General features: G+C 35.1%; 1 protein-coding gene across 1 annotated transcript in view; it reads left to right on the forward strand.

Moving 5' to 3' along the window:
* LOC106155860 (protogenin B) overlaps positions 1-20,669 on the forward strand; it is a 38,706-nt gene that overhangs the window by 7,848 nt on the left and 10,189 nt on the right. Inside the window, exons 2-11 of the mRNA XM_087006661.1 lie at positions 1,986-2,300; positions 2,947-3,091; positions 3,545-3,678; positions 5,247-5,372; positions 11,527-11,685; positions 12,725-12,873; positions 13,127-13,253; positions 15,366-15,503; positions 15,826-15,978; positions 17,551-17,742. Of these exons, the coding sequence (XP_086862787.1) occupies positions 1,986-2,300; positions 2,947-3,091; positions 3,545-3,678; positions 5,247-5,372; positions 11,527-11,685; positions 12,725-12,873; positions 13,127-13,253; positions 15,366-15,503; positions 15,826-15,978; positions 17,551-17,742 (1,638 nt within the window). The remainder of the gene's footprint in view (positions 1-1,985; positions 2,301-2,946; positions 3,092-3,544; positions 3,679-5,246; positions 5,373-11,526; positions 11,686-12,724; positions 12,874-13,126; positions 13,254-15,365; positions 15,504-15,825; positions 15,979-17,550; positions 17,743-20,669) is intronic.

The raw sequence follows: 20,669 nt of genomic DNA on the forward strand, positions 1-20,669 counted from the left end.
CAAAAATTGGTGAACATTTTTATGCTGGCCTGGGGTTATTGTTATAGGTCAGTCTTTGGTGGGAGGAACCGATATCTGGAGGGCATTTAAGTGCTGGACTAATTTGGACAGAATTAGATCCTATGATGTAACAAAAGAAAAAAAGTTGAATTGAAAACTCGTCCATCTGTCTCATTCTATTTGAAGAAATCTGGTCATTTGGTGACCTCGTTGTATCCATGTCTAGTTAATGTTGGTCTTATTGTGAACACACATCAGAGACTTCTCTGCATATGATGACACACAATGTGTAATACAACATATAAACACTGGTTAAACTCAGTGGGGGAACTGATATAACTGTAAAAACCATTAGTGTTATCAAGTTCAATCAGGTTATCATGAAGCTATGGCTTATGATCAGCTCACTGATCTTCTTGGGGGTTATGCAGGGGAGGCCAAAGAGATATTAGAACAGAGCGGAAGTGATGTCCATGATAACCACCACGCCCTTCATTTGATAGGAGCTCTAGGCTTTGATGTTGGAGGCAGGAATGTTAATATCTTCATTATTTAACTTAGTATGTTTATATCTTTGAAAATGGGCAGTTTTGAGTTGCCTGTCCTACTGATTTTAGTGCAACGAATGAAACGAGTGAAAATGACAGTGCCAACCTGTGAGTCCTGCTAAATAGCACCAAACAATGGCTGAAAAGATTTCAGAGCATGTCTGCCTGTAGAGTATTAGTGGCATATTTGTAGGAAGATAACCTGCAATTTAAATCACATTTAAAATGAACAATCTTATCTAGTTGACCTTTAAGATCACACAAAAGATAAATACACACCAAATTTAAAACTTGCTTTCACTACACTTTAATCCCTAATGCACTTTTAAAATTTCAGTGACACTGCTTCCATTACACTTTTATCCAAATATCTCCTTGTAGTAAAATGTCCATTTTCAGATTATTGTAGTCACACTGACACTTTTAATTGTAAACAGTCTGTGGCACCTGTGTTTTGAAATTATGCACAACATCCACATATTAGTAAAGGGGTCTAGTAAGAACAAGATCATAACAAAAGCATCAAATGACACCTGAAATATTAGTGGTGAGCATAGAACTGTTTTTGAAGGGTGGAGGGCACTGGGTTCCAGATTCCTTGTGTTATTATTTTCGAGAGTTTTCATAGTTTGCTACTCAAATTTCCAATTAATATGTTTATGTTGGGGGTAGGTGGGAGAGGTGGTAGCAGTGATGCCTTTAAGGAATATTTTTCATACTCCAAATAACAAAAGATTTATGTATCCTTCAAAACATCCTTGGGGGAAATCATGTAAAGTTTATCATAAAGCCACAATGCATTGGTACATGTGTACCTTTATGAAATGGTTCATGAGGTATTAAATTGCAAAAAAAATAAATAAATAAAAAAAAAAATAATAAAATAAAATAATAAAAAAAATAATAATAACAATAAAGAGCGCATTCAGAACAGCAGACTAAGAGTGCATTCCCATTGATTTAGATTGATCTAACTGGATCGACCTAACTCCTTGGGGGTTCACGCTAAATCGCTGTCAGGTTCCGAGAGCTGAGCACGCACAAAAGTTAATTACCGCCTTACAGCTTTTAGTAGGCGGGACATACATTTAAGCCGGTCAGGCTGACAACAATCTAATGAGACTCCCCACAGGGATTGATCGATCTAAAAATCTATGGGAATGCACTCTAACAGATCCACAGATCAAATATGGCTGACCCACTTAAATGCTTGTTGCATAATCCCTGTGGGGAATCTATTCAGTGACTAATTGGAATTAAAAGTGGCACTCTTTTTAGAGTGTCGCCATATTTGATCAGCAGATCTGTTAGTCAGCTATTGTGAATGCGCACTATTGAAACCAGCAGTATTAAAGTAAGAGAAGTAAGAATGCCCCATGGATACAGTACTGAGAAATTGATTACAGAAGTTAAATATGTTTCTCTTCTTATTTCTAGGAATAAGGCACTCATCAAATTTGGATAATTTGGGATTTCTCCAGGAACCAGAGGATGTTGTGGGTGTGAAGGGCCAGCCAATTCGGCTAGAGTGCTTGGCCCGGTCTCCACACAGCCCTGTCACTTATTCGTGGAAGAAAAATAATGAATTTTTGCAACAGACTCAAAGAATAACCTTCCAGAATGGAACTCTGTACATAAAAAAAGTAGTGCGTAGAAAAAGGAAGGATATCACAGATGAAGGGGTTTATCACTGTATTGCTAAGGATGACAAGGGAATAATCAGTAGCAGGCCAGCCAGGATTTCCATAGCAAGTGAGTCGTGATGACAAAATCTTTTTATTTTAATGACTGATGTATCTTGTTTATGAAATCTACCAGCTGTACAAGATATTGAGAATATATTGCCTGGAATTTATAAAGGAAAAGAGGTTATCAGAAGGAAAACCTGATAGGTCAAACCATTTAGGTAAAGTGGTCTGTATTACTTTACAAATATATCTGTAGCAATTGAATGAAATTGAAATTGGGGCAAGAGAAACATGGTGAAGATATTGGGATGTGAATCAATCACACTTTTCAGTATTGAGCATTGGAAGAGAGAAAATTAAAAAAGAAAACTCAAAATAAAGTTAAGCATCTCACATGCCTCCCAACATTAACATTATTGGGAAAAAAAGTTTTTTTCATAAATTTTCTCTTATATGCAAGTTTAGTGTTAAGTTTCACAAATATTATCACTTCTTATGGGTCGTAGTGAATAAGTACATTTATACAATTAAAGCTGATTTTTATATGAGAAGTTTGCCCTTGGCATTAGTGCATGGTTTGAGTGAAATTGCGTGTTTTATGTGGGTGAGCATCATATTATGTACACTTTTGAGATGACATAAAAACAGGAATAACAGGGTGTGTTGTAAAGATTCTAAAAATGTTTTCAAGCCATATTTGTCATTTCCAGGTTTGGGGAGGTTTTTTACCAACCCCGCGCCTGTGTCTGTACATCGAGGAGGTGCCGCGCGAATGTCATGTGCTGTGAAAGAATCCCTACCTTTACCTCATTATTCATGGTTAAAAAACAATCAAACTTTAACACAAGACAGCAGGTAAGTAGACTGTAGGTACTAGTAGTGTGTCTGCTATAATTCTTTACATCCATCTATAAACTAAAGGTTGTCAAGGTTGAAAGCACATGATTTGACTATGTATGGAGACAGTTTTTCTTAATATTTAAACTTCGATAATCTGTTATAATTGTGATCTTTTGCTTATGTATGATATCTTTTATGACAATATTATGATACTTATGATTACTCACACTCCAATGAAATATCTGAATGAAATTCTTTCACAGTTCACTGTAAGTAAATATTGAAGGGCAAGTCAAAAAACAAAATGTTTTCCTTAATATTTTTTTCAATTTCATACCAATGAAGTGATGGGCAATTTATCCATCAACATATTTTATAACATGATGTTATAACATGGTCACATGTGGTTGGAACAAATCCTGCACGACATAGTATATATTTTATTGGACATTTTTTCTCCAATTGCAGGCTTGTGATGCTGCCATCAGGGGTGCTTCAAATAAATCAAGTCCAGGATTCAGATGCAGGTCAATATGTGTGTAAGGCTTCTAATGTAGCAGGAGAGAGACTCAGTGAGCCTGCAGCACTGAGGGTTTTGCCAGGTAAGGAGGGTGAAATTTACAGGTTGTACTAAAGAAGAATATTTATTGTGGCTTACACTGTGCTGAGGAATAGGAAGAGACACTTTTCACAACACAGTTAAACTTGGGTAATTTTCTTATAAGGCTGGGCTGACTATGTATCTAATTTATAGTCCATTACAAAATGTTCTATTTTTCTGGATATAATTCCCTGTCACATCAACAAGCATATATACAAGCACACACAAACAGGAAGTTACAACCTTACGTAAGAACTGCATATATTGCCACAATTGTTGTAACCCAAGCTTGCATGTTTTATTTGTGGAAATTGCGTTCTATACATTGTGATGGTTATAGCTCTAATTTTTTAACTCAGCGCACATAGACACATAAGAGTTCTCATGACTCTCACTTTTCCCTCTTTATAGTGGTAATTTTAGCATTCTCTGTATTATTTTTACACATATTATGTATTTGTATATTATTTGAATGTAGAGTATAATTAGTCCATGATGCCTATATACTGTCTTTATCCTTTATCATAGGTATCCTTTACAACATAAACATTTAGAGATAAAAGAAAAACTCAATCTTACATATAAGTTACAAATTTAATATTCAGTCCTCTGAAACAATAGTGAATAAATGTGTATATTTCCACACAATTTTATATTCCCAGGTTAATTTTTCCAAGAAATAGTTGTAGTGGTATTTGAAAGGCAAGATTCAAAATTAATAAGGAAAGCTAAGTTTGTGTAAGTTAGCTAACATACAGAGGAAGTTAAACCTTGCATGTGACATAGTGGTTATCTTTGAGGTGGAAAACTTTAATTTTGTAGAGAAATCCAAGTCTGTTTATGTGCTTTTTAATTTTATCTTTTATTGAGTTGAGTGTTGAAATAAAAAAGAAAAAAAAACATTCGGGGACATATCCCTGTAAAGAAAGGCATCAGAATGTAGAACAGCTATGTGCAGCCAGGTGGCTGCTACTTGGTATAGATTTATTGACATCATTAGGGAAAGTTTAGCCTTGTGTGGCCTGCTAGGATACTCTGTTTCATGACCTCTTTGCCACATTTTTGTAACATCGGGAATATCAGGTGTACTTTTCTCAGTAGTGAAGGGAAATCTGAAGCATCAGAGTAGGTTTCATTAAACCTCCCCAGTGGGAAAGGGTAGTGAATGTTTAGGTCTGTAGGGTTTCAGTATATGGAATGCCACTTTTCCTTGGACAGAGCCCTTTTGTTTTGGGGCTACTTGTTTACATGGGCACTTGGACTTATGTTGAGCTAAAATATATCTTTTAAGTTGAGGCACTTAGACATCAAAATGGAATTTAACACTCCACTGACTTACTTTAAATAATGTCCATCTAATAGAGCCAGTGGCTACAGTTGTTTGTTGACTTCTATTTGGGTGAAAATTTTTACCACAAAAAAGTATCTGGTCTACCAAAAAAAAAGCCTCTTATGAAAGCTGAACAATTGATGAAAGAAATGTGCATACATGTGTATGTATGTATGAATACAGCAAAAATATCATTTAGAATTAAGGTAAAATAAATATTCGTTTATTCTCTGTTTTAGCTGTTAATCGGCCACCATCAATCATTGCTCGGCCTACCAATATTTCAGTAGTGGTTGGACAAGGTGCCATCTTAGAATGCCTAGCTGATGGGGACCCAATGCCTGATGTTCAATGGCATCGTGAAGGTAAGGTGTATCATAGTACTAATGTTTCAAGTCCATAGCTGTTCTCTCTTCTCTCCTGGGATCCCCATTTCCAAAATCAAACCAGATACCTTTAGGTCATCAAAGAAGAAAAAGATTGACTTTAATTTGATTAACAGAGATATTTGTCATTTGACATAGATGCACCAAACACAAATACCAAATGTCAAATACATAGCTTTTTCATAGGGGAGTCATTGGGTGGTAAAATGCACATTTTTATGTACAGACACAGATAGCTGTTACCTGCGTCTGTCATCGCCGTGCACTTCCACCGATAACATGATAAGTGAGAAACTGTTTTACCTTCTGGCTTGTTAAATTTCTTATTTTCTCATGAAAACTTTCACCATCTTAACTTAACAACTTAACAAAAAAGCGCCAATGTATCTGCCATTATGCATACTACAAGATAAAAGTCATATACTCTAATAAAATGAGATATATGAAGTTTTGTGAAGGGAGGCAAAATTTCATAATGAAATTTTGACTAGGGAGTCACCTTTTAGGGGAGTCAGATTTTCCTGGTACACTGGCATTTCGGGAGCCAAAAATATCATTGGCCTAGGCAGTCCCCTGGACCCCCGCCTTTTTTCTCTAAATGGCAGTATAATCACTGGTGAATTGATTTTGCAAAAATGATCAAATTTACCACTTTTGAAAAACCTTTACACCTACCGACCATTTTGTCACAGTTTTAAACTGTTAGGAATATTGATGTTGATGCAAGAAATGAGTTTGAAGGGATGGTGGAATTTGAAAAAGTATCACTTAAGCATGAGTTGAGGACTGTTTGATTTTCTCAGATTGTTACAGGGTTGTAGCAAATGTCAGGAGAAAAAAATCAGAGGTTGGTTCATCATGAAAAAGTACCGTTTACCCCAGGAAAATTCGTTAAAAGTAATGTTTCTGCAGAGATATCCTACGTGAAGTTTCACATTCAAGTTGAATGTCACTTTTGCAGGTAAACTTGACATTTTTAAAGTGACATTTAGAACTATTATCTACATTTGTAAGCATTCAAGAGAGGTTATTTTAAACTTATCTACAAAAATAATGTTGCCATTGTATTTTGAGGTCTGCCTCTTAAGTGACATGACTTGGTTATTTATAGTGTCACTAAAGTCCACCTAAATTTATCTCAGTCTTTGTATGATCAGATATCATACTGACGCAGAAAAAAATTTGATTGTGAATGTTTTTAATAAAATAATATATTTTTATATATCACTTCCTGGCTGCATGTTGGCGTAGACTTCTGTTTATAAACAGAAAACTATAACAGGTGGCTATAGCCTGAACAACTTAGTAATTAAATTATGTCAAAGTCAGTCAGTGCATTTCTCTTTCAGGTTCTAAAGTTGGGATTCATTGAGTATTGACAAATACTACACAAGATTGAATCTTAAATATTTTAACATTCTAGCTTTAGTAATCTTATTTTAAGAGCACTTGGACTATGTATTTGGCCTTTTGAGCATGATTGTGAGTACATTTGTCAGAAAACATGGATTTGAGAATATGCAACATCTGCCATTTCAACTAAGCTATACTGGATCGAATAGATTTTTATCGAAATGGAAATAAATTGCTATGATTTCTATAAAGTTGACAACCAGGGATGTGGGTCACATGTAATAAACACTGAAGAACAGTCAGAGATAAGGCTACCCATATTTCTGGGGAGATATTTATGAAACCAGAATTAATTCATGAGAAAACATCCAATATACATCTGCAGATGTTGCTTAGTGACTTTGTTTGACTTTCTGTAAATGTACATAAACTGCAGCATAAATTCACCAAGTTAAGGGCAAGATGCACAGTTTTGAATTCAAACTGAGTTGAATAAAATAAATGAAATGGCTTCAAGCATAGCAGGGTAACATACAAATGCTCTCCCCTAGAGTTCTGTCCATGCTCACTCTCTTATCAGACCAGCGAGTAAAAGCAAGGCTGTAGAATTCTCTAGCCTCTGGAGCCTAGTGGGGGATAATCTTATGTGATAGGCCACTGCAAACCCTGGAGCAGTGGCAGCAGTAGCGGACGCAGTGGATCAATATCTTGCTGCATAGAATTTTCAAATTGCTGCGTACTTAATGCAGTGCTGCAGCAGCTGGTGGCGAGGCGGCGTTTTAGGTCGGGGGAAAGTAGAGCACCGACCCCACAAGGTCAAGGACTGAGAGGCCAATTGTGCTGGAATAATCAATGACAGGGAAAAGAGCCAGTGGTAACAGCTGCACTACTTAGGCTAGCTGTTCTCTGTATACAGATCCCTCCCACTCCTGGAAATGGCTGCTGCAGGAGGTCAGGAAAAATTACCTAGAATATGTATTCTTATTCCACAAAGTGGAAATGCTATTGTTGAAAATCCTTATTATATGCACAGGTCTTAAATGATTTTTCAAAAAAAAAAAAAAATTGCCATCTTTAAAAAAATTAAGTGACTAATAGATACAGTTGCTTAACTGTGGAATATGATGTCCAAAATTTGTTTGTAATGTGCTATGGTCAGTCATTGTCATGATGGTTTAATGCAAGGTCATGAGTGCTAACATGTTGAGCAAACAACTCTCTCTCCTTCCCTGAGAGAATGTGTACTTACATAGTTATGATAATTGAGGCACAATTCTTCATAAATAAGATTTTCAATCTTTCTGTTCTGCTCTTAATTGTTTCTGCAGAAATTGCAGCATTAGCAGATCATTTGCACACAGTCATCATAAAGCAGGCATTATAGAGTGAGCAGCCTCTGATTTTTCTATCCTCTTCAGTGATGCCCTGGAATTTAATAGATGCCCTTGGTGACATCTAGGTTACATGCACTCTTTATGTAGTACTCTTTATGTAGTATACTTTTATTTTATGGGGGGTATATAGTAGGGACTCTGATGTTTAACCTTTTGAAACAGTTTCAGTGAAACATTAAAGGAATGGACAATTGGACTACATGCACATTACAACAGTGACAATTAGTTTAGTTCCCTGAAAAAGTCCGTGATTTTTTTTTTTTGTTCCTTAATTATTTAAAGGATTTAGATGAATCAATATACATTTACATGTCATGACGAATGTTGATCTTTGAACGTTGATCTTTGCAGTTCTTTGATTCGCTATTACAAGGATTATTTTATGAATTCCTTCTCAGAATCACTTTGTCCTAATATGAAGATCACTTTTTTTTTTCGTGCTTAAAGGCATTCATTATTTGTATGAGTTAATGTGGACATAGGCTATGAGGTTAATGTTGTTGAGTATGCTAAGATTTTTTTTCCTTATCTGCTTAGATTATGTAGTTCTAAATAAACATTGTCATGTTATGAGATATTGCTGTGGCATCAATAACTTGTAAGGGCAAATTTGCTTAGCCAAGCTGATGACATAACAGCAGTGTTTTTGGGGTGAAAACTGTACCATTTCTTTTAAACAGATCTCCCTCACCTGAACAGCTATCAACAACATTGTTATACAAGTCCTATTCCGAAAATTGGTAATACTGGCCATCATGATTTAACCTAATGCATGTACCCCATTTCTTGTATCCAGTGCTCTAATTCCACTTGTGATGAAATCTCACCCGTCCTCACTAATGCAATGGATTGGGTTATGTATGGTTTATGTAAGTTTTATACTTGATTTGTCAAAATCAGGCTTAACAACAAGTTTATGTAAAATCTGTTGATTTGATAGTAACATATAATGTTCATGGACATTATTTGTTTAAAGAAAAAGTATGGCCATTTCACTGGTGATGTGGATTCTAGGTCTTCTCTAATACCTGGGCTTGGATAAGAAAAAGTTCAATGGCTGGCATGAGTACTATAGGACTGTGTGACCAATCTCTTAAAACCACTCTGTTTATATTTTTTAACTAATAACTTCACCAATTTCGCCAATTTTCTATGGACCTATGTCAACAACATCTAACCATTTCACGGATGAGATATTCTGGGCGTTGAGGTGAAAATTGCAGCTTGCAGAAAAAATTCAGAAACTTTCTTTGATTTTGTATTTTATAATGTCTCTCTTTCTATCAGCCTTACTCTTTTTTTTTTTTTACATAACAAAGACTGTCACATCCTTTAACCCAAGTCGTTGTTGATACCATAGGATATATATATATATATAAACACGCATATCAGTTCATATGTAAAAATGAATGATGTCTCTCTTACTCTGCACATACAGTTACATGTGTAAAAATAATCAATACATAATGTATTCAAAACGGGATGTCTATTTTTGGAAGAGAATGCAATGTAATAGCACTTAATATAGAAAGCAAGTATGGATAGTAAGGGTTTGGCGAGAAAAGCTACATTGGTAACTCTTATTTCAGACTGATGACGTGTGCTGATGTTTAAAAATTTTATTAGTTTGGTGATATTTTAGATTTAAAGACAAAAAAGGATAAGATTTTACAACTTGTAATGTTAAGATAGTTATTGGTATGCCTTAAACCTAATAACATAGTCCCAATAAAAACAGAAAAGATAAGCTGATGTAGCGGTGTTAATGTTAAAATGTTGTCCATGGCATTGTTGTTGTTTTTTTTTCTGGACCAACGATAAAAATAAGATATTTTGGACCATATACAAAAGCCCCTGCTGATTTTTTATATAGATTAGATTTTGTTGATCATATATATAAATTGTATCGAACCACAAAATTGTAGAACCACTGATGTCAGTGATCTGGCGAACATAGTCTCTATGCCAGAAATCCCAGAAAGTGTTGGGCAAGGCTCCAAGTTCCAGGAATGTCCAGGTGCTCTCCTAATGCTAATATAATGTTACCATTTCTCCAGTATCTGGACTACCCTGGAATTAACATTTTCTGTGTTATTGTGCAGGGATGCTCCCACTATGGGCAGTCAACAAAGTGGAAGTCTTGCCAAGAACATTTTGGAAACTGCAATACTTCATCAGGAACCTTTTACGGTTAAGGTTTCTGTGAAAATGTCCATTGTCATTGAAAAATGATGATGGGTATTGAACAGCATATGATATATCAGATGAATCCAGGTATTTGGAAGTGACTTTTAAGATATTGTTGAAATATGCTAGTTTCAATGCGAACTGATTGATTTAACAAAAACATTGCACAATTTTTAACCCTGGGGTAATAATGAATGTTGTTAATGTTAGTGTGGGTGGCAGAAGAAAACCACAGGCATGCAATCCATTTTGTTACACTGTGTGCCAAAAACTTCTTGCATTTTTTCAAATTTTCATTTAAAAATAATGTAATCATTAAGTGTAGGACTTGACAAGCATCTCAAAAAAAAAAAAAAAAGAAAAGAAAAAAATCACAGTTGTTATATTTTTGTTTACTCTTAAAAACGTGGAACTTCGAATCAGTAAAATTACTGATAGATTTTAATTTTAGGCTGTTAAGAGAAGGGTATTCCAAAAAGGCAGAATAAAAATTTTATTCCCAGCATGTAATTTTAAGTAACCAAGGACCTTATATCAAAAAATCAATACAAGTTAACCTGAGGATAAACTGTAATCTTCTCCAGTTGATATATTTATATACAAACATCAAGCTGTACTTGTGTGCGGCACATGGCTTGCCATGTTTCTATCTGACTAGTCCACTGTTGCATTCAGTTGACTGAGCAATCTGGAGCTCTTTCCAGCTGATAGATCTAAACAGAATCATCTGGTTCTGTCATTTGATTTGCAGAAGGGATCTGGTGTCTCATGTTGTACACGTTCTACTGCAAAGTCTGAAAAGTCCATGTTAATGCAATCTGTGGTATTCACTTCACAAAACATGTGAAAAGATTCTGTTTACAGTGTTCTACAACCTTTTGACAGATGTTTCTTTCAGGCTATCACGCAATTTCAAACATCTTCATCTTGTTACCAGGCCATGTGCTGATGTTTTAAAAAAAGTCAGATGATACAGGGATATAAATATTTAACACCAGCAACCAGTACTACAAATAACAATAAAAAAATCTTGCTTTCTTTCTTTCAATTCTAATACTTGACAAAACCTGGTGATTTCATATGATGAAATATCCTAATTGTTACATTTTGATATATCTTTAAGCATTTAAAAGAATTTCAAAAAAAAAAATAATAATAAAAAAATTCAGTGCAAATGAGTCCGTGACTTTATTTTGCAGGTGGTCAACCCATCTCCAGTGCAGTGTCCACTATACTGGGCCGAGGCAACCTGCTGATCTCCAGTGTTAATGTCAGTGAGACTGGAGTCTACACCTGTACTGCTAAGAGTAGTGCCTATGACCAGGTGGTCGTTGCCAGGGCTACTGTGACAGTGCATGGTAAGTCTTAGTACTTTAGTACAGTCCTGGCATTGTGATTATCTAATGAACTCTTTGGAGAATCTGTTCCAACTTTCATTTCTAATGTTAAGAACCTATCTCCTATCTGCATAGCAGTTGTAGTTGTCTATAAGTTATATAGCAGATGTAAACAGGCTTCTTTGTCATTCACAAAGAATACAAAGATGAAAATACACATAAGTTTATCTATCTGCAACATAACGGGCGCATTTTCAACCATGTATCATTAAAGGGATAATAACTCTTCGTAGTAGATCTATATTTCACAATAAAAATATTGTGAACAACTCATAGAAATATAATATATTCTTTTGTACCACAAAAACGGCAGTTATAGCTATTATTCTAATATCTGAGCTTGTCTTTAGACCATGTGACCTCCATTAATGGCTTTACTAACTTACTCTGTTATAATCTCTTAAGAGATTATAACAAAAAACAATCTTTTTAGAAAAAAAAAACAGGGACTAACTTTGAATGTAAAAATGGATTCATTAACCATTGGTAAGTATGGGAAAATTGTTGTTTACTCCAGGAAAATTCATTTTTTGGCCAAAACGAAGAGTTATTATCCCTTTAACCAACTTATTTATTTGGCAGGAAAACATTTTCAAGAGACCGCTTAGATTTCTTTATTTTAGATGTTAGAGCACAATTGGAACATGAAAAAAAAAACTTGACAATCATGACTTTTTGGCATCTTTGCAACCCCACAATGAAATTTGTGCACTATTTCTTTTTAAATTATATTTTGAATGTAGATATTTCAGGCGCACACATTAATGTTAAGTGTCATTTGTCAACACTATTCAGTGTTTATCATTAATCTGCTTCATTTCTTTTAGTATTGGGACTTTCAATAAATGCAGTCGTCATCGGCCAAATTTCGAACATCATACTTGAGTTTGTTACATTACTTTATCTGCATGTCATTATATTCAAATTAGCCTAGATTAAGGAGGCATAAAGTGATATATTAATCTCTGAAACTATGTGTGAAACTTCTTACATTTTTAAGTTCCCCCAAAGATAACAGAACTCCCAGTGGATGCTAACACCCCAATTGCAGGAACTGGGCGCTTTGAGTGCAAGTTTCAAGGAACACCAGTGCCCTCCATCCACTGGTTACACAATGGGGAACCAGTTGTCCTGAATGGAAGAATAACTGTAAGTCTACTCTAACTAGAAACTTTTTGAGTTGTCTAATGAAGAAACAGCAAACTTTTCAACTTGACAGGATGGGCACTTTGCAAACTGGGCTTATGTCAAAAGTACAATATTCCCGATTTATTTTTATAATTTTTTTTTATTTTTTATTTATTTTTATAATTTTCATCTTATTCTTGAATTGAATCAATAGTTAAGGTGGAAAGATAGGATGTTTCTAGCTATTCTTCATTCATGTCTCTTGCTTTTCCAGGTTAACAATATCTATACGCTGGTGATCATCCAGACTACCCATGACGATGCGGGTTACTATCAGTGTGTGGTACAGAACCAGGCAGGGTATATCAGTGCAGTGGCCAAGTTGAATATCGAGAAGAAGGGTAAGATGATGACTGTAGCCCAGGACTGGCCAGTTGCACTAGATGACCAGCAGCTGTTTTCACAATATTAATAGTTGCTACTATTATTATCTAATCATTGTCATTGTGATATAGATTTAAAGATTGACAGTTTTTTTTTTGTACAGATGATTGCAGATCATCTATATAATTATGTATATAATATTTCTATATTTTGGACGAGATTGACTTTGAACATGTTTTCCATAGCTTTCAGTGCATTGACATTACCATTTTTATACCACACTAAATTAACTTTTCCTGGATTTCTCAGTCTGGACATGCGAGAACTTTGTGAATGTCTAGACTATTGGTGGGATCTGAATCTCAACATTTCTTTCCTTTTTTTAAGAAATTTAGAAAGTCTTTCCTCAAATTTTTTTGATTTTCTGAAGGCAGATTTTGATATTTCGATGTTTATATTATGTAAATACTGATCATTTTAGTTACTTTTTAAGAAGAAGGGGGACTGGTTTATTTTTAATCTTTCCTACTGCTTCCTTGATCTTTTCTTTTATTAGTCCTTTTACAGTTTAGTATGTTTCTGTAGCATTTGGTTCACTATAAACCATGGCTTTAACCACGGGTAAGACAAAAGATATACAGACACATCGAGTACAGATATATTCCACACCTAGCTGTACTCTCGTTATACATCTTCGCCATAAGGTCCTGTATCGGTATATTGGGCCCTAGTTCACACGACAAATCTTGCAAAAATGAAGACCAATTCGAGTTGTTTTTTTTTCCTTCAAATTTTAATACTATGATGCAGTATCTACTCACCATGCACCATGCTAAAATGAAAACTCATGTTTTTGTCTTCAAATTGTTACTTACTTGCTCTTAAAGTAAACTCCCAGCCATTTTTAACAATAAACAATGTCTAAATTTGGAAAGAAGTAGCGAGTGCCAAGTTATCACTATTTTCATTCCATGATGGGAGGTGGGGTTATGTCTTCTGGCTATAGTCTTTCAGTGCCACCTCTCTGAGATTATCTCAAATGTGCCACTTGCTGACCAAAAATATGGTCTGTTTGGTGGTTCTTTGCATATGTGCTGGCATTCTTATAGCTATATTCTCATTGAATGTAGAATTATCTAGAGCATCTTAAAATCACTTTGATGGTTGATCTTTTGCAACTGTATTGTCCTTTATTGTCTAAGAAATGGGGAAAAAATAAGGACCACAAAGAGCCAAAAATACCCTATACCAGTGCCACAGATTGATTTTCACTAGATATTCACAAATATGTCTCTAGATAATTCCTAACAATTTTTTTTCTGTCCAAAGAGGATTTTACATGGAATTAATTGCATAACTTAGCTGGCCTCTAGTATAGAGAAGGTCCCCAACTTGTATGAGTAATATATCGCAAAGGCCGTGTGTTAGTAAATCACTGGCTGTGGTTTAAGCCAGATATACAACACTCTTCACCAAGCTGTAGATGAAAATTACTTGTGCATTGTCTTGCTGTGACTCAACAATACACTTGTAATATTTCATGTACAGCTTGGCAACTCACGTTGTGTCCATCACTAAGTAATCTCCTTTATTGACTAGAATATCCAGTACTTGCTAGATTTCAAACAAATCTCGTGTGTAATTTATCAGTTTCCACCTTTGTGTCATCTATCTTGTCCTTTGTCCGAGAGTCCATGTCTGTCATGGCAGAGGTATTAATTTTTTCTTTGGAGGATTCTCTTGTTTATTTACTCCTCCATTTTGGTTCAGACCTTGTTCATTACTACCAGGCATCTTGCATCTTATCACACGACACAGCTGGACAGAGCCAACTGTTAGGGCATGTTATGTGCTCATCTGCCATGATGGAACTAATTTTTTTTTTTAAACTGATTTGTCATCAAAGGGTTATATTTGTTGATTCATCTCTCTCCCCCTCTCTCTCTCTCTTTACTTTTTCTTTCTTTTTATGTTTTTGTTCAGCTAACTAAAACATCTCCGTATTCTGTTCTTCTGTCAGTGTAACCTTCTAATGCAAGATTTATTACTCAAGGAAATACATGAAAGCTGATGCTTAACAAGAGTTTCAGCATGCATGGCAGATTTTTCATTGTTTCTCTCTGTTGTAGCTAACGAGCCCAGTGCACCGACCAACCTGAAGGCAGTGACCATCTCCAGTGAGGTCATTAATGTCAGCTGGTCAGAATCCCCTCCAGTGAATGGAGTACCTACCATAGCTTATTCTGTACACTATCTGCCCACACAAGGTATGTCCAGTTCTTGAATCATACATTCATGGGTAATCACTTAGACCTTAGACAAAAATTTATGAGTGGAAAATTATGTAAGGCAAGACTAAATAAAGGTGAAATGTTAAAAATGTAAGTTTGTTGATATTATGATTATTTAAGCTGTGCATATTTTAAACTTTATTTCTGAGTTGTTTCTTTCTTGCCTCACACTCTAACAGAAGGAGTCTTAATACATGCTGTGTTCATGTTATTTAGGAAACAAAATATCAGATTCATTAGTCACAATATCTGTTTGATTGAGCATTATGTCCTGTGACTCAAACACTGTATATTCCAGGCGGCAAAGAACATCAGGAGGTTGTCAAGGAACCACACAAAATAATCACCAGACTACTACCTCATACCAACTATACCTTCTATGTCAGGGCATATAACACATACAGCAGCAGTCGCCAGTCCGAAGAGATCACTCAGATGACAGCTGAAGATGGTATGGCCAGTTTTAGCCTTTGATAGGTTGTTTCTCTGGTTTTTATTTATTTGTTTATTATTTTTTTTTATCATTGGTTTACTTGCCAGTATAATGCGGCTTATCATGTGGAGTTTTTTTTACTGGGATTGGGATGGGTGTTTTGCTATGATGCTCTTAGTATTAACACACATAAAAAGAGGGTTTGTTTTTGGTTCTTTGTTCCAAAGTAACAAAAAAAAAGGCTTTTCTCCACAGTTATCTCAATGCAAGGCTGGATAATCTAGGTAACGCAACCCTCCCCTTGGGGTTTTCATTAAGGCCAAGGAGGTTCGCGAACCCAAGTTAACCCCCAAAGATCTTTTTTTTTAGAAAGAAAAAAAAAACTTCTGAAGACATTATTATAATCTCTGGGTTTGATTACAAATCAACAGCGTGGGAGAATGGTCTGTTGTTCAATATTGCAACACATGTGGTTAATCGAGAAAATGGATGGACTTTGGGTCACTGGGGTCAGGAATGTTTGTAACATATGTCTTTGATGTTAAGGGTTAATATGATGAAATTGATTCATGGGAAAGTTGCAGGTTTAAACTCGTGTGCAACTGGGTGCACTTAAAATACTTGGGATTTTGGGGTGTCTTTAACAAATGTAGAATGGGTAGTTTGTGGTTTGAAGGTGGGGATTAAAAGGGGATATTTGACATTGATGTCTTGACATAGATTTATCATTAAGAGTTAGAAAGGTGACCAAATGAAACAGAACTTTGTTTGAAGAAGTTGTGTACGAGCTGATGCTGTTACTAGTGATGGGTATTTTTCCAGTGATTTGAGTTGGAATGTATACAAAAAAAAAAAAAAATGTTTCCTCCATTTGTCAGCTGTAGAAGTAAAGCATAAATAAAGATCTCAGTTCATTTGTACAGGAATCTATTGGTGTTTTGTGACCATATACTGGAAATTTCGTCTCAAGTTGATGGAATTAAAACTTGACTCAAAGCATTCTTTAATCCATGTTGTTTTTAGTGAATGTTCACATATGTATGTTTATGTATATGTAGCTGTAAAATATATTTTCATGCACTTAGATTTACTTATGGCCATATTTTCACAAAATAGGGAATAATGAAATGCAAGTTTAGGATAAGAATATTTGCACATAAAGCCTAATTTATTACTAACATTTGGCTATATCCCAGATTTTCTAATTCAATGGTCTTGCCCTGCACCAGTGTTTCTGACCTATAAATGATATATTGTCCTGATTTTTTAGATATTTATTAATGGGAACAGATGTGAGTTCTTTTTTCAGCAAAAAAGGAACCGTGAAATATGAGATCCTTTATTAAACAAGGATAAAAGCATTGGTGATGATTTAAACAAATTGTTGCTGAAGATGAAATTGATTCATGAAGGCAGATTGCAGCTTTGAAATTATGAGTTCTTTCATTATACATTTTAGCAGATTTTGTTTAATGAAGTAAAAATCAACACGGCAAAGTAAACTATTATTATGAAATCTACCATGTATTTTATCATCATGGGGCACTTAGATCAGTTTATTCAAATATATTTTATATCAAATTTTTCCAGTTCCCAAATCTGCCCCCAGCGTCACGCTGGCAAGCCATGCTGACAGCAAGATCAACGTTTACTGGGACAAACTCCCACCTAAGGAGGCACGAGGAGAAATCACTCAGTACAAGATTATATACAGGAGAAAGAATGTGGATGAAGAAACCTACATACTTGTCCCAGGGGATCAAACTTCTTATGAGATCACAGGTTGGTTGGAACATTTATTTCCTTTAAATTTGAACTGAATAGATGAATTGCATATTCCAGATACTTGGTTGGTAATGCCTGAAGTAGGCAATTTAAAAGTGATTGTAAATAGGTTGGCTTCATGTCCTGTGGTTTGCTATAGTGAGTGACTCAAGATGTGATGATCTTGGGGTGGGGTCGGGTGGGGTAGCAGCTAAATTTTCAATGAGTTTCGAGTAAGGTATTTTAAATTGGGGAAGTTTTCCCATAACAATGGAATCTCTCTCTACATGAAAAAGGGACTCGATAATTGAATTTCCAAAGGGAAACACATCCTGTTTTGACCTAAGTAACCTCCATTAGCATAAGATGAAAGGTGGAAATAGAAATATTAAGAGAAAATAAAAGAATGTTAAGATACTATCAGAAAGGCACAACCCCTTTTTGGTATGCTGAGCCAAGGTAAGGGTCAAACAAGTTCAATATATCTGCACTCAACTCACCACATTCCAAAGGAAGATGTACTCAAAACTAGAGACTTTACTTCCCAACCCACCAGTAAGCTAAAGTCCTTCACAAATGAAAATAGACCGGTGCAGAGCAATAACACAGTAGTTTTATGGCATGTGCAAAGTGGAACTAATTCCGAGCAGGAAGTGATAATGGAGGTCTTCACTGACTCCACTCAGGGCACTGGCGGTCAAACAGTGAGTTGTGGCAGGGTGGGCACATAAACAAGGATGAAGTGACCTGTACTATTAACCAGCTTCATTTCCACACTGTCTTGGTCTAGTTATTTCATACATTGTGACTCAGCCAAGGTGGTTCTTTCCTCCTCGGTGGTGGGGGTTTGTCTAAACAGTGTGGTTCAAGCACTTGCACAAAACAATTATCTCAAAATGACTTTACCAAAACAATTCATGTATATAATAATAATTTCCTATAGTTGATCATAAAAGATATTTTAGATTTATAAAAAAAGAAGCTGTATGAGGTAATGCACTCAATTAGTTGGGGCAATTGGATCACACATTATATGCACTTCCTATTTGATAAATGGCCTTGAAATACCTCATATCGTAATACCTGTGTGTAAACAAATCCTGAGACACTCACATATCTTACCTTAGATACAGCTGAAACATCCCATTTATATATTCACAGCACAGAGTTTATGGACCCATAAATGTACCTATTAATATTGACACCTCCAGGCATGGGCAGTGAGGATAATAACAAGATGTGTCATTCATATAGAAACTTCAAACATCGAAGGTTGTCTTAAGCAGTTGTAGACCAATGTTCTGTATAAAAATATTTTAACTCTGCCATAAAATGTGCTTTTCCAAATGAATTCTTTTTCCATGATTTCACATCTGTTTTCACTAGGTATGGAAAAACATGAGTTTGTAGTTTTAAACGATGATCTGGCACTGAAAATTCAGAACTTGTTTTCTCTAAAATAATTACGTTTAATTATCATTCTGTGTATTATTGTGTTACTTTTTTGGCACAGAAAAATGCAGTATTTTAATTAATGACAAGAGTGATAATGAGAATGATAGTAATAGTGTATAGATTTTACTTGCTCCTCACCATCATCATCATCATCACATCATCACATCATCAATCACATCTTAACACATACTTCTATATCTGGAATAGTGTTAAGTACGGTAATGACTATCATTTCAACCAGGAAAATTATCAATTTTTCAGATACATAATTATGTACAGACACAGATGTGTCTGTACATATAGCCATCATCTGTGTCTGTCGTAGCCATCGCCGTCGTCGCCGCCGTCGCCGTGCACTTTTACCGATAACACGATAAGTGGAAAACCATTTTACCTTTTGACTTGAAACTTGCAGAACTGATGAATATTCATAATACGCAGGTCAAGTTCGAAAATCAGCATGATCGGGTCACTTTTAGGGAATTTATGCTGTTTTTTCACTTTTTTCAGCATATATGCAGCACCGATAACACGATAAGTGGAAAACCATTTTACCTTTTGACTTGAAACTTACAGAACTGATGAATATTCATAATACGCAGGTCAAGTTCGAAAATCAGCATGATCGGGTCACTTTTAGGGAATTTATGCTGTTTTTTCACTTTTTTCAGCATATATGCAGCACCGATAACACCATAAGTGGAAAACCATTTTACCTTTTGACTTGAAACTTACAGAACTGATGAATATTCATAATACGCAGGTCAAGTTTGAAAATCAGCATGATCGGGTCACTTTTAGGGAATTTATGCTGTTTTTTCACTTTTTTCAGCATATATGCAGCACCGATAACACCATAAGTGGAAAACCATTTTACCTTTTGACTTGAAACTTACAGAACTGATGAATATTCATAATACGCAGGTCAAGTTCGAAAATCAGCATGATTGGGCTATTTTGAGGGAATTTATGCTGTTTTTTCACTATTTTCAATATAAATGCAACACTGATAACACAATATAAGAAAAACGGATTGGCCAATTGTAATTATACTCACAGGAGTGGTCAATCTTACTAAAACGCAGGTTGAGTTCAAAAATCAGCATAATCGGGCCATTATTTTAGAAGTTATACTGTTTTTTTCACATTTCCTCAGATTCAATTCTTAAGCATGTTAACAGTCTCATTATTTAACTAATAAGATGCCTAAAAGTGTTTGTTTGATATTTCCTGCATCTTTACAACATTGTTAGTTGATTATGTAAAAAACATGGTAAACTTGTTATCATGTATTGTGTAATAAAGTGTCAAAAATGGAAATAAACTCATATCATTGCAGTTTGTCAGATTCAATCATCCACTATGTTCAGAATCTCAGAATGGAGGAAATTGGACATTTAACACTGTTCTATTGATACTTTTCCCATCTCATCAATTTTTTTAGTTGGTCATATAAAAATGGCAGTAAAATGTTTATTTTGTTTTATGTT

Source organism: Lingula anatina, chromosome 2 (assembly GCF_051362555.1).
Source record: "Lingula anatina isolate TDL-2025a chromosome 2, LinAna3.0, whole genome shotgun sequence".
Lineage (NCBI taxonomy): Eukaryota > Metazoa > Brachiopoda > Lingulata > Lingulida > Lingulidae > Lingula > Lingula anatina.